Source organism: Mobula hypostoma, chromosome 7 (genome assembly GCF_963921235.1).
Source record: "Mobula hypostoma chromosome 7, sMobHyp1.1, whole genome shotgun sequence".
NCBI lineage: Eukaryota > Metazoa > Chordata > Chondrichthyes > Myliobatiformes > Myliobatidae > Mobula > Mobula hypostoma.
This window is the reverse complement of record NC_086103.1, coordinates 133,899,646-133,914,415: the sequence shown is the minus strand read 5'-3', so window position 1 is coordinate 133,914,415 and position 14,770 is coordinate 133,899,646. Positions and strand designations below refer to the sequence as shown.

General features: G+C 42.2%; 1 protein-coding gene across 1 annotated transcript in view; it reads left to right on the top strand.

Annotated features, from left to right (window-relative positions):
• LOC134349950 (beta-galactoside alpha-2,6-sialyltransferase 2-like) overlaps positions 1-11,029 on the top strand; it is a 95,649-nt gene extending 84,620 nt beyond the window's left edge. Inside the window, exon 6 of the mRNA XM_063054902.1 lies at positions 10,883-11,029. Coding sequence (XP_062910972.1) covers positions 10,883-11,029 — 147 coding nt within the window. The remainder of the gene's footprint in view (positions 1-10,882) is intronic.
• Positions 11,030-14,770: the final 3,741 nt, after the last annotated feature.

Here is a 14,770-nt window from a genome sequence, read left to right as displayed (position 1 = left end):
AGATGAGGGTAGTGCAGTGGATGTGATCTATATGGATTTTAGTAAGGCATTTGAGAAGGCTCCACACGGTAGGCTTATTCAGAAAGTTAGAAGACATGGGATCTGGGGAAGTTTGGCCAGGTGGATTCAGAATTGGCTTGCCTGCAGAAGGCAGAGGGTGGTGGTGGAGGGAGTACATTCAGATTGGAGGATTGTGACTAGTGGTGTCCCACAAGGATCTGTTCTGGGACCTCTACTTTTCATGATTTTTATTAACGACCTGGATGTCGGGGTAGAAGGGTGGGTTGGCAAGTCTGCAGACGACACAAAGGTTGGTGGTGTTGTAGGTAGTGTAGAGGATTGTCAAAGATTGCAGAAAGACATTGATAGGATGCAGGAGTGGGCTGAGAAGTGGCAGATGGAGTTCAACCCGGAGATGTGTGAGGTGGTACACTTTGGAAGGACAAACTCCAAGGCAGAGTGCAAAGTAAATGGCAGGATACTTGGTCGTGTGGAGGAGCAGTGGGATCTCGGGGTACATGTCCACAGATCCCTGAAAGTTGCCTCACAGGTGGATAAGGTAGTTAAGAAAGCTTATGGGGTGTTAGCTTTCATAAGTCGAGGGATAGAGTTTAAGAGTCGTGATGTAATTGTGCAGCTCTATAAAACTCTGGTTAGGCCACACTTGGAGTACTGTGTCCAGTTCTGGTCACCTCACTATAGGAAGGATGTGGAAGCATTGGAAAGGGCACAGAGGAGTTTTACCAGGATGCTGCCTGGTTTAGAAAGTATGCATTATGATCAGAGATTAAGGGAGCTAGGGCTTTACTCTTTGGAGAGAAGGAGGATGAGAGGAGACATGATAGAGGTGTACAAGGTAATAAGAGGAATAGATAGAGTGGATAGCCAGCGTCTCTTCCCCAGGGCACCACTGCCCAATACAAGAGGACGTGGCTTTAAGGTAAGGGGTGGGAAGTTCAAGGGGGATATTAGAGGAAGGTTTTTTACTCAGAGAGTGGTCGGTATGTGGAAAGCACTGCCTGAGCCAGTGGTGGAGGCAGATACACTAGTGAAGTTTAAGAGACTACTAGACAGGTATATGGAGGAATTTAAGATGGGAGCTTTTATGGGAGGCAGGGTTTGAGGGTCAGCACAACATTGTGGGTCGAAGGGCCTATACTGTGCTGTACTATTCTATATTGTAATAGAATGTATATGATTTATATAGAGTAGGGCCTTTATTGTTCTTCAGAACAGTTGTAATTTGGCCACAGGTGTTTCTGGTATATTAGACTCTTGTATTTACTACATTTACTGCATTAAAGGGATCATTCAAGAGAGGCAGCTCGGCATGGTTATGGTGCTTTTAAGTGAGGCTTTCATTGAACAAGCAATAAAATCCCCGTTTGCTCATCGTGTTAATGGTGCTGGAATGTGGAAATGTGTTGAAATTTGTGGAATTTCTGAAGCACTGAATGAACCTGTAACTCACCCTGATCTGCTTCTTTCAAAAACTATCCCAGATTGAAAGATGGGGTCTTTAATATGTTTCAGTATTAAATATGGAGATACAGGATACTTCAGTTTGCATCATATGTTCTAATAGTCTCCACGCAAAATAATCCCATTTAATCCTTTATGCTCACTAATTCCACACTCTGCAATGAAGCTTCATTTTGCAAAAGTTCAGTAACTATCCCTGCAAAATTAATCCATTGATCATGTCTCTGTGACATTCCGCAAATGTCACAATAATCTTTTGACGAATATTTGTTCTTGTAATAAGAGGGCATGATGATAACTAGTGCTTGAACAAATGATGATCTTTGAATTTGTAACTTCAAAGTGTGATTCTATTTTTCTCTGTGAAATGTTTCTCATTGGCCTGAACCATATTTACCTATTGTAGATCATTCCTTGGAGAACTGTCAGCACATTTGACCACGCTTCACAAATGGATTTATCACAGAGTCCAAGAATGGAGCTCAGATGTCCTCAGTGGAGAGACTGGATGCATATCAGACCCCTCATGTGGGCCAGCTCCAATCATTTGAGTGTGGTTCCCAATCTTGATGGAGAAGTTAATTGCAGGTAGTTTTTACTTCAACCTTTATATTACTTAATCTCAGTGATTTTAATCAGTTTATTTCAGTTAAGTGTGTTTAAATTAATATTTTAACATATACTCAAAGTCAGCAAAACAAAAAGCTGGTCATTGACTTCGAGAAGGGGGTAGTGCAAATCCTTCTGTTTACATTAACAGTGATGAGGTCAAGAGGGTTGAGAGTTTCACGTTCCTAGGAGAAAGCGTCACCAATAGCCTGTCCTGATCTAACCATTTTGACGCCTTTGCTAAGAAAACTCACCAGGACCTCAATGTCTTTAGGAAGCAAAAGGAATTTTGTACGTCCCCTTTGACCCATAACAGTTTTTCTCAGTCAATTGACCATGGAAAGCATCATGTCCAGATTTAAACACGAGGAAATCTGCAGATGCTGGAATTTCAAGCAACACACATAAAAGTTGCTGCATGGTGAATGCAGTAGGCCAGGTAGCATCTCTAGGAAGAGGTACAGTCGACGTTTCGGGCTGAAACCCTTCGTCAGGACTAACTGAAAGAAGAGCTAGTAAGAGATTTGAAAGTGGGAGGGGGAGGGGGAGATCCAAAATGATAGGAGAAGACAGGAGGGGGAGGGATAGGAGCCAAGAGCTGGACAGGTGATTGGCAAAGGGGATATGAGAGGATCATAGGACGGGAGGCTAGAGAGAGAAAGAAAGGGGGAGGGGGGAAGCTCAGGGGATGGGTAAGGAGTATAGTGAGAGGGACAAGAGGGAGAAAAAAGGAGAGAGAGAAAAAGAATATATATATATATATATATATATATATATATATAAAAAAATGGATGGGGTATGAAGGGGAGGTGGGGCATTAATGGAAATTAGAGAAGTCAATGTTCATGCCATCAGGTTGGAGGCTACCCAGACGGAATATAAAGTGTTGTTCCTCCAACCTGAGTGTAGCTTCATCTTGACAGTAGAGGAGGCTGTGGATAGGACATATCAGAATGGGAATGGGACATAGAATTAAAATGTGTGGCCACTGGGAGATCACTGCTTTCTCTGGTGGACTGAGTGTAGGTGTCCAGCAAAACGGTCTCACAGTCTGCGTTGGATCTCACCAATATATAGAAGGCTGCATCGGGAGCACCGGACGCAAGTATATCAACCCCAGCCGACTCACAGGTGAAGTGTCGCCTCACCTGGAAGGACTGTCTGGGGATCTGCCTTTTCCTATCATTTTGGATCTCCCCCTCCCACTTTCATATCCAGATGTATCATGATTTGGTACGGCAACTGCTTTGCCCATGACTGCGAGAAAGCACAGAGGGGTGCGGACACAGTTCAGCACATTACAGAAACCGACCTCTTCTTCTTGGACTCTGTCTACACTTCTCACTGCCTCAGTAAGACATCAGTCATAATGAAAGATCCCTCCTACTCTCCCATCAGGCAGAAGACACAAAATACAGATACACATCAATGAAACGATGATGGGCTGAAACTCCTTGAGAACAATACCATGATCTCTCCTATTTAACATGTACACTTGGGAATATGCAAGTGACTGGTTGTGTGCCAGAATATGTCTGAAGCTGGTTTTCTCTGACAGTAAATGTATTCCAAGTTCTCTCTGATGCTAGATTGCTGATGGAATGAAAGAGTAAAATTTTGCTACAGCCTACATTTTATTGCACTTCTCAAACTGTATGGATAACAACTCCACTTTATTGTCATTCTTGCCCTTACATTCTTGACAGTAACGTTCAATTATGATCTTGTTTCAGAAGAATGAGGTGGGAGAGTTTGCCAGGTGATGACTCATTCCTCTGGCTGCTGCTTTTAATTGTTCAGTCGGTGTGAATGGAAGTCCAGAACACGGGTTCCCCGCAGTGAGGTTTTGAGCTAACTGTACACCAGGAGTTCAGCTAACATGGTAAGTATGGACCAGGAAAGCATAAACAAACAGTACATGTGAACGAGAACCAGAAGTCCCTGCCTCTCACTGAAATGGAGGGGTGAGGGTGCTGACCTCAAACCTGCAAAAGGGGGGGGGGGTCCTCACTTCTCCCTGCCTTTCCTCACAACCAGGGACATAATCTGTTATATTTTCCAAAGGAAAATTGCACATCCAGCAGCTCCAGCATGCTGGGTTCAGTTCTGCCCTCTAGTGGATTTCACATGCTCTTCCGATGACTACATGGGCTTGTCCCCAGGTGCTGCAGTTCCCGCCCACCTCCCAATGACGTTCTGATTGGTGGATTAATTGGCTCCTGTGCATACAGATCAGAGCATCCGAGGGCAGTTAATGGGATTGTGAGGAAGATCAACTGGAAGTACTATAGGATTAGTGCAAATTGGTGCTTGTTTGATAGTGTCTTTGTGGGTTGTGCTGTGTGACTCTGTTAGGGAAGAAATAAAATGACAAAGCTTGCATTGCCTGTTATCTTATTTAAGTAGTTAGAAAGCATAGAAAACCTACAGCACAATACAAGCCCTGCAGCCCACAAAGCTGTGCTGAGCATGTCCTTAGCTCAGAAATTACCTAGGGTTACTCATAGCCCTCTATTTTTCTAAGCTACACGTACCTATCCAGGAGTCTCTTAAACAACCCTATTGTATTCGCCTCCGCCACTGTCGCCGGCAGCCCATTCCACGCACTCACCACTCTCTGCGTAAAAAACTTACCCCTGACATCTCCTCTGTACCTACTTCCAAGCACCTTTAAACTGTGCCCTCTCATGCTAGCCATTTCAGCCCTGGGGAAAAGCCTCTGACTATCCGCACAATCACTACCTCTCATCACCTTATACACCTCTATCAGGTCACCTCTCATTCTCCATTGCTCCAAGGAGAAAAGGCTGAGTTCACTCAACCTATTCTCATAAGGCGCGCCCCCCAATCCAGGCAACATCCTTGTAAATCTCCCCTGCACCCTTTCTATGGTTTCCACATCCTTCCTGTAGTGAGGCGACCAGAACTGAGCACAGTACTCCAACTGGGGGTGTGACCAGGGTCCTATATAGCTGTAACATTACCTCTCGGCTCTTAAACTCAATTCCGCGATTGATGAAGGCCAATGCACTGTATGCCTTTTTAACCACAGAGTCAACCTGTGCAGCAGCTTTGAGTGTCCTATGGACTCGGACCCCAAGATCCCTCTGATCCTCCACACTGCCAAGTGTCTTACCATTAATACTATATTCTGCCATCATATTTGATCTCCCAAAATGAACTACCTCACACTAATCTGGGTTGAACTCCATCTGCCACTTCTCAGCCCAGTCTTGCATCCTATCAATGTCCTGCTGTAATCTCCGACAGCCCTCCACACTATCCACAACACCCCCAACCTTTGTGTCATCAGCAAATTTACTAACCCATCCCTCCACTTCCTCATCCAGGTCATTTATAAAAATCATGAAGAAAAGGGGTCCCAGAACAGATCCCTGAGACACACCACTGGTGACCGACCTCCATGCAGAATATGACCTGTCTGTAACCACTCTTTGCCTTCTGTGGGCAAGCCAGTTCTGGATCCACAACAAGCAATGTCCCCTTGGATCCCATGCCTCCTTATTTTCTCAATAAGCCTTGCATGGGGTACCTTATCAAATGCCTTGCTGAAATCCATATACACCACATCTACTACTCTTCCTTCATCAATGTGTTCAGTCACATCCTCAAAAAATTCAATCAGGCTCGTAAGGCACGACCTGCCTTTGTCAAAGCCATGCTGACTATTCCCAATCATATTATGCCTCTCCAAATGTTCATAAATCCTGCCTCTCAGGATCTTTTCCATCAACTTACCAACAACTGAAGTAAGACTTATTGGTCTATAATTTCCTGAGCTATCTCTACTCCTTTCTTGAATAAGGGAACAACATCCGCAGCCCTCCAATCCTCAGAACTTCTCCCGTCCTCATTGATGATGCAAAGATCATAGCCAGAGGCTTAGCAATCTCCTCCCTCACCTCCCACAGTCGCCTGGGGTACTTATCCAACTTGATGCTTTCCAAAAGCTCCAGCATATCCTCTTCCTTAATATCTACATGCTCAAGCTTTTCAGTCTGCTGTAAGTCATCCCTACAATCGCCAAGATCCTTTTCCGTAGTGAATACTGAAGCAAAGTATTCATTAAGTATCTCTGCTCTCTCCTCCAGTTCCATACACACTTTTCCACTGTCACACTTGATTGGTCCTATTCTCTCACATCTTATCCTCTTGCTCTTCACATACTTGTAGAATGCCTTGGGGTTTTCCTGAATCCTTTCTGCCAAGGCCTTCTCATGGCCCCTTCTGGCTCTCCTAATTTCATTCATATGCTCCTTTCTGCTAGCCTTATAGTCTTCTAGTTAACCAGTCGAAACAAATAAAATATACAAACCAACGCTACATGTTAATATCTCCAGTTCCAACCATTCCCTCCTTCTCCCCGCGGATGGTTGCCAGAGCAGCAGCAGGATATCCATAGGAGTTGCGAAGAGGCCAAGCACTGATATTTTGTATACTGCTCCTCTGGTATCATCACCGGTATCTTGCTGAAATTAAAAGACATCTGGAGAAACTCCAAGGATCTTTAAGAAAGCAATCCCATCCCATAAGTGACTCTGGGGATAGAAAGTTGATTTGCAAGGTTCCAACTAAAACCCTGAAAAGAAAGGTATGAAGGTAAAGCTCAGAGTAATAGAGGTTAGCTTGAATACTGGAAAAGTGTAGCATAATAGACTTAACAGTCCCCTTTTCATTGCAATTTACATGACCTTATCTGCAGGAATGATTAATGAAACAATTTCTCACTCATGCATCTGTACAGGTGTAATTATTCTGGTGAATTACATTAGCAATACTGATGGCAAGTGTCAACATAATCAGAACTAATTGGAAGTCGTAAAAGCCATCACAATTTATTTCTCTCAGTGGCTTGACACTACAATAAGAATATTCTGCTCTTATCTGCAGCCACAATAGAATGCTGTAATTCTTACAAACTGCAGGACCATGCAAGTTCTCTGAGGTATCACACAGCAAAATTTGTTCAATTTGTGTTCCTTCTTGTATAATTTTGTCTAATTTAATGTTGTTAATTTACGTTTATCTCGTGAGGGCTGTGTATCTGATGCTATGTGCATGTGATGTTGCAGATTGTTAAACTGTTTTCTCAGTGCACCTGTGCACACATGTATGAAGGGTGATTGATAAGTTTGTGGCCTAAGGTAGGAGTCAATTTTAGAAAACCTAGCACATTTATTTCTCAACATAGTCCCCTCCTACATATGCACACTTTGTCCAGTGGCCGTGGAGCATACGGATCCCTTCTTTGTAGAAGTGGTCCACAGCAGGAGTGATTGATAAGTTCGTGGCCTAAGGTAGAAGGAGATGAATTATACAGCTCTTGTTACATGCACATGCAGTTCAGCTGTTTGAGTGAAAATGCAGAAAGTTTGAAGTTAATAACTCTTCTCCTTCTACCTTCAGCCACAAACTTATCAATCACCCCACTTATTTGTGTTTATGACAAAAAAACTAAAACTGAACTTTGATTTTCTACAGGGAGTTGGTTTACTACTGGTTGGTTACGGAGCACCACGACACAGAAACAGGCACTTCAGCCCACACAGTCCAAGCCGAACTAGACCCATTGACCTGCACCTGGACCAGAGACGTCCAGAACCACCCCCTCATGCCCCATGCATACGCTTATCCAAACTGCTCTTAAATGTTGGAATCCAACCCGCATCCACATACTCAATACCCTCTGAATGAAGGAGATCCCCTTGAACATTTCACCTTTCATCCTTGACCTCTCGCTTTTTAGTCTCTTTCAACCTCAGTGGAAAAAGCCTACTTGTATTTAGCCCACCTACATCCCTCAAGATTTTGTACACCTGTATCAAATTTCCCCTCATTCTCCTATGCTCCCTCCAGGGAATAAAGTCCTAACTTGGTTGAGTTTGGGTTCCTGGGATTGTGGTCAAGTTTTTGATGTGAAAAACAGAAATCAATTTCCATGCATGCTATGGAGTGTTAACGCAAAAGCATATATATGTTGTTTTGTTTTGAGAGGGAAGCTAACTTATTGTCAGAGTTTGCTTCCAGTCAAGTGGGAAGCATAATGGATGATCTACACTCAAGTTCTGACCTGGAATGGGAGAGGGGAGTGGTTTTGAATTCCATCTCCGAATCTAGATGGTGGGGCTTATCTGATACAAGACAAGGTCTTCTTTTCCCCAACTCCTGGCAGTAGTTTAAACCCAGATTTCTGGGGATCTTAGTTCCATAAATCTTGAGGGATTGCATTGGGATAATTAATCACAGGGTTGAGAAACTCTGATTGCAACCTGATTCAGATCCCAGGATCTGGTTTGTTGAGAATAGTGTGTGAAAGGATACATTCTTGCTTCTCCCAGTCTACAGAGAATGCTGGTTAGCCTCAGTGTCTTACAGTATCCTTTGCACAATCCTCTGATTTTAATTCCCAACCTCAACTGCGGAAGGACATTGAACATACCCCTAAGAGATTTAGAGTAGATAACTTGTGGAACATAGAAAAGTACAGCACAGAAAGAGGCCATTTGGTCCATCATGCCTATGCTGACCATGATGCTAGTTTAACTAATCCCAGCTGCCTGTGACATGGTCTGTATCTATTTCCTGCCCGTTCATATGGTTCTTAAATGTTGCCCTTGTATCTGCTTCCACAGTGACCCTGGCAGCTTGATCCAGACATCTAAAACCCTCTGTGCAAAAACTTGCTTTGCAATTTTTAAGTCTCCCACAACACCACAAGATAAAGGAGCAGAAGTCGGCCATTCGGCCCATCGAGTCTGCTCCGCCATTTTATCATGAGCTGATCCATTCTCCCATTTAGTCCCACTCCCCCGCCTTCTCACCATAACCTTTGATGCCTTGGCTACTCAGATACCTATCAATCTCTGCCTTAAATACACCCAATGACTTGGCCTCCACTGCCGCCCGTGGCAACAAATTCCACAGATTCACCACCCTCTGGCTAAAAAAATTTCTTCGCATCTCTTTTCTGAATGGGCACCCTTCAATCCTTAAGTCATGCCCTCTCGTACTGGACTCCCCCATCATGGGAAACAACTTTGCCACATCCACTCTGTCCAGTGTCCCCCCTTTACATTAAATCTATGCCCTCCAGTATTTTATATTTCAAACCTGAAGTCTACACTTTCTGTACCTCTCATGGTTTTATGATTTTCTACTGAGCTGCCCCTTACCTGTAGGGCTGCAGAGAAATTAATTCAAGTGTATTCATCCTCTCCAATCCTGGTGAATCTCCTCTATACTCTCTCCAAAGTCTCTACTCCTTCCTGTACTGTGGCAATAGAACTGCACCTCATACCGAAATTTTAAAGTCAAAATTTCAAAGTACACGTTACCATAAACTACCCTGCGATTCATTTTCTTGCAGGCATTTACAGGAAAGAAATACAATAGGATTTTACAAAAAAAATTAAACATAAACAAAGAATGACCAATACCCAACATGAAAAAGAAGAAAAACTGTGCAGATAAAAATATACTGAGAACATGTGTTGTAAAGAGTCCTCGAAAGCGAAGCTGTAGGTTGTAGAATCAGTTCAGAGTGGTGGTGATTGAAGTCATTCACACTGGTTCATGAGTCTGATTGTTGTAAGGTAATAATGACTTAATATACCTGTAACACAACTTCTCAGCTTTTATACTTAATGGCCTCACTGATTAGAGCAAACAAGCTGTAGGCCTTTATCACCACCTACCCAATTGCATTGCCACATTCAGGGTGCTACAGATTTGCACCTCTAAAGATACGTGATAGATCACTGAGGGACAACAAATAGATGAGAGCCAAAAACAGTCCAAGGTTACTTTGCTAATGGCTCCAGACAACACAGAGCTGGAACATAATCAATTGCTACTACTTTCTATCTATCTATGACTGGTTCAGCTGATGTCAATCTGACCATGAGACCAAACCAAAGAGAGATCCAATGGTCAAATATGTGCAAAACCAGAACCTTTCCCTATCAATGGGATCATCACATTACGTTCCTGTTATTTGTGTTAGACTACATCTTCGGTGTAATTTTTTAAAAACATGTTTCATAAAATTTGAAGCTTTCATAAAACATTTAACAATTATTTACATGGAATTGGAGAGCTGCCAGAAATGAAACACTGACAATATTATGATGATAAATGTAAACAACAAAATCCTTCTATGTTCTGCCTTTGACGGTAAGTTAACAGATTTCTTCTCTATTCCATCCTTAGCTATAACACCGTTCCCTCTGTGCAACCTCAAGCTACTTATGCTAAACATAAAATTAACTCCAAAACATATTAAACAAGGTTTTACACAGTTTCTTGGTACATGTGACAATTGTAAACTGATTACATCCTATGGTCCCTTAAAGATTATCACATCTCATTACTGGTTTAGTTGAAGGGTTGGGGAGAATGCACCAGGGACATGCTAAGAGAAAGTTGCCACCTATAGAAGAATTTACTCTGATTTGCTGTAAAAGAATTTCGTCGCCAATCACTGTGAGAGACTTTACGCTGTAAGGGAACAGAAATAAAGACACAGACCTCGATATATGGTTAAACCTTTTATTACGTGATCATGGGCAGCTGTTGTCTTACGACTCTGACAATGTCAGGTTACATCTTAGATTTACACAGTAAATTTTGGCAATAGTCAACAGCTAAACATACTTGGTCAGCGATTTTCAAGGCACTTGTTAGGTATCAGCAAGTTTATTAATGTTCCCGCGTTACACACAAAATCCAAGATACACATCTATAGTTAGTCCCTCTGTTTGCTACTTTCTAGACAATCTCGGAAAAAGCTCAGCAATATCTCATTGTTGGCACGATCTATGTCCGGCTACTGTTAGCTCACAAGCAAGGCAATGTCTGCCTCTTAGCCCATCACCCTCATGACGTAGGTCTTGAGCAATATCTAGCTCATCAAGCTTGACAACAAAACTTAACTCAAAATTAACCTTAATTTTATAATTTTCCTCCACACCGCCACAGCAATAATATCATATTTTGAATAACCTACATAAAGATATTAATAATAAATAAACTAGAAAAGAGATTATTTTAGTTTACATGTGATTGCTGGCTTGCAGGTGAGGAATATTTTATAGTGTAAAGCAGATATAACTGAAACAAGATACAGAAAAGTGATCACTCACTTGTGAGTTAATAACACGGATCGTGGTTTTGCTTCCAACATCCTTCTCATAACCTTGCGTAGGGGCTGCATTAAATCTTAGAACTGCATCATGGGAATCTGGAAAACATAAAGCAAAATTATCTTCACACTTATTCAGGAATTGTAGAGAATGGAATTGCATTGATCTATTTATTTGACATGCTTTCTGAAAATGAGAACTAATAATATATATTTGGCCTTTACTTTGGCTTTTGTATAGATATCATTAAAATAGCCATCAGAGAGTAGTGCAGTTTTAATTGGATTCTCCCAATTTATTAGACTGCTTATTGATCAAGCCAAACAGCTATACAAAAACCTACTGCATCATTTGCAGCAATGTATAAATGTAACAAGATTTAAAAAACACAGCCAAAACAAAGGAACCTGTACTTAAAACACAACTGAAGAAACCCATCATCCCATTACATTCCATTGGAATTGTGCTTCTAGTAATGAAAATTGTGATTGGATAAAGATGCAGCCTGAAAATTTTACCTAATTCACTTCTCTTTCCCCCTCTAAAAGTGAATGGTTCATTCATTTTGCATTTATTTTGGTTTGTGGACAGTACCTACACCAATAATTGATAGAAGTTTTGAAAATCCATGGTGGAATTTAATTAAAAAAAATGAAGTAAGAGAAGTTAACAGATAGAATGGTGCTGAAATTCATTCATACATAGGTTGCTAACTTCTTATCAGACCAAACACGTAAATTTGCATTATTAAGCAATTGTGATGGATTATAAACATGGAGAATGCAACATGACAATATTCACATATTCACACTAATTTCATACCAACTGACCACTGTGGATAGTCTCCACATTCTAGACAATATAGCAATGCTCTGTGACGACACTGATGCCAAGCTGTATCTGCCCTTGCCCTTCCCCTTCCCCTGGACAACATCGGTGTCATGGAGAGGGGAGACTTGCAGCATGGGCAACTGCCAGTCTTCCATACAACCTTGCCCAGGCCTGCGCCCTGGAGAGTGAAGACTTTCCAGGCGCAGATCCATGGTCACACAAGACTAACAGATGTCTGTCTGTCTGTCTCTGTCTCTCTCTCTCTCTGTGTCTCTCTCTCTGTGTCCCTCTCTGATATATATATATATATATATATATATATATATAAAATACACACATACATGCATACATATACACACTGAACAGTTGAATGTAAACTTCAGAGTGAAACAAAACAATTGCATTACAAATATGTATAACTCTTTATTGTCCACAAGATGGCAGAATAGATCTTTCAGTTTTGGCACAGTAGGCATCAGATCTTTCACAACACATGGAAATGCACTTGTAGGCCACCCCAGTATTTTTCCACACTATACTTAATATAACTACGTCACTGGATGAAACTTGAGGCAACCACCTGATAGAGTTACTATTCCTCCAAAAATAGACAGAAAAACACAATGGAGCAAAGTGAAATACAAGCAGCTGTTAGAACTCAAGTCGACCAGCATCCCTGGAGGCGAAGTGATGGTCAGTGTTTCAGATTCAGACACTGCGTGAGGAGCAAGCGTGCAGTTTGTGTTCGGCTTCACCGTGGTAGTGGAAGGGCGAAGGACAGTATGGGAATGGGAAGGGGGATTCAAATGACATGCAACCAGAAGTTCAAGATGCCCATTGCAGACAGATTGCTTTGCAAAGCCATTTCCCAGTCTACAACTGGTCTCGTCAGTGTGGAGGAGGCCATATTGAAAGGGCTGAATTTAACAGACTAGGTTGAGGAGGTGACTATCTGCCTCACCTGGAAGAGTTGTTTAGATTCCTGAACGGCAATGCGAGGGGAAGTGAAGGGATGCATGTTGCATTTTCTGTGTTTGCTGGGGAAAGTGTGAAGGGATAGGACGAGGAGGGGTGAGTGGACCAGTGAGTTATGGAGAAGGTGGCTCCTGCTGGAAGTACAAAGGGGGAGATGCAGCTGATGGTGGGACCTCAATGCAGCTGGTGGAAGCCATGAAGAATGATGTGCTGAATGTGAAGACTAGCGGGAAGAAAAGTGAAGACCAAGGATATTCTTTCTCTGCTCTGTCTGGCGGGTGGAGGAGGTCCGAGAGCAGAAGAGTAGGGAATGGAGGAAGTGCGTATGAAGTCTCCAAACAATGCAATACAGGAGAAGAAGGGATTTCAGGATTCCAGGATAGGAAAGCTGCAACTTAGCAACAGATGCTTGACCTGCGGAATTCTTCCAGCAGTTGCTATTTTGCTTTAGATTCCAGCAATTGCTGTCTTTTCTTTTTATAATGGAGCAAATAAAGCTGTAGCTTCCAGAATATAATCTTAAAATAAGATGTTTCCAAAACTGCCACTGCAAAATGGTAAAGGTGTGGGGTCAAGCATGCTGTGGCCGTTTCACTCTTGCTACATTGAAACCCAATTTACATTTTTTAACTCCCTATAGGTGCAGTTATGTAAAGAAGGGTTTTTTCCCCCCCACAGACTCCTGTATAGCTCCGGTAATAAGGGAAGCCTCTGAAGTGTAATTGTTGATGTACATTTACTACCTTCAGTATGTCTCTTAGTATCATTTACAACAGGTAAATACAATATATGTATATAAAAGGATCTATGACAAATAAACTCTTTTCGGGCTTCCAGCTTGGTACAGATATCGATTATAACTGATGTCTCGATGACAAACTCTGCCATCTTCATCAGACATGAAGTCTGGGCCTGTCTAGTCCAGTGGTGTTTATATCCCCGTTGGCTAGAATGGAAACCCGCATCAAGGAGCACAGGTGTAGTACCTGTTTGGGTTACCCAGAGAAATCGGCGGTAGCAGAACATTGCATTCATAATGGCATTAGGATTGACTTTCACGATAGAAAATTACTATGCCACACCAACGGCTTTTGGGACTGTCTGGTGAAGGAAGCCATTGAAATGAAATGAGAGGAAAAGAATTTTAACAAAGTTGAAGGTCTCACTCCAAGTAAGAACTGGAATTCGATTGTAAACAAAGTGGGACAGCGGTAGCCTGATTGGATGAGGACTAACCAAACAGGAGGGATGGCCAACGGGAGTATATATACTACCAGACTAGACATGCTGAGGCATTATCCCTGATAAAGATAGGAGAGTTTGTCATCAAAACGTCAGTTAAAATCAACACCTGTACCCTGCTGGAAGCCCGAGAAGAGTTTATTCACAACATACATACATTTTCTCCAAACACATATTCTCAATACAAGCTGAAATGGTCAAGGCAAAGCCAGCTTAAATCTGTTTCTCAAGAAGGCCTCTTTGATAATGACAGGTGATGTGCTGCTTAAGAGGATTGACCTTGTTTCTAGAGTGGAGATTATGAAGGTTGAACTATCTTTATGATTTCTCCAAATTACACAGATGATGCAGACATTCTGCTTCACGTCCTCATTGAATCCTTCACTGATATGCATGAGGTAATGGAGATTACTCCATACATTATGAAGATAAAGATCTCCTCCCCTCTGCCCCTGCTACAAAACACCTTG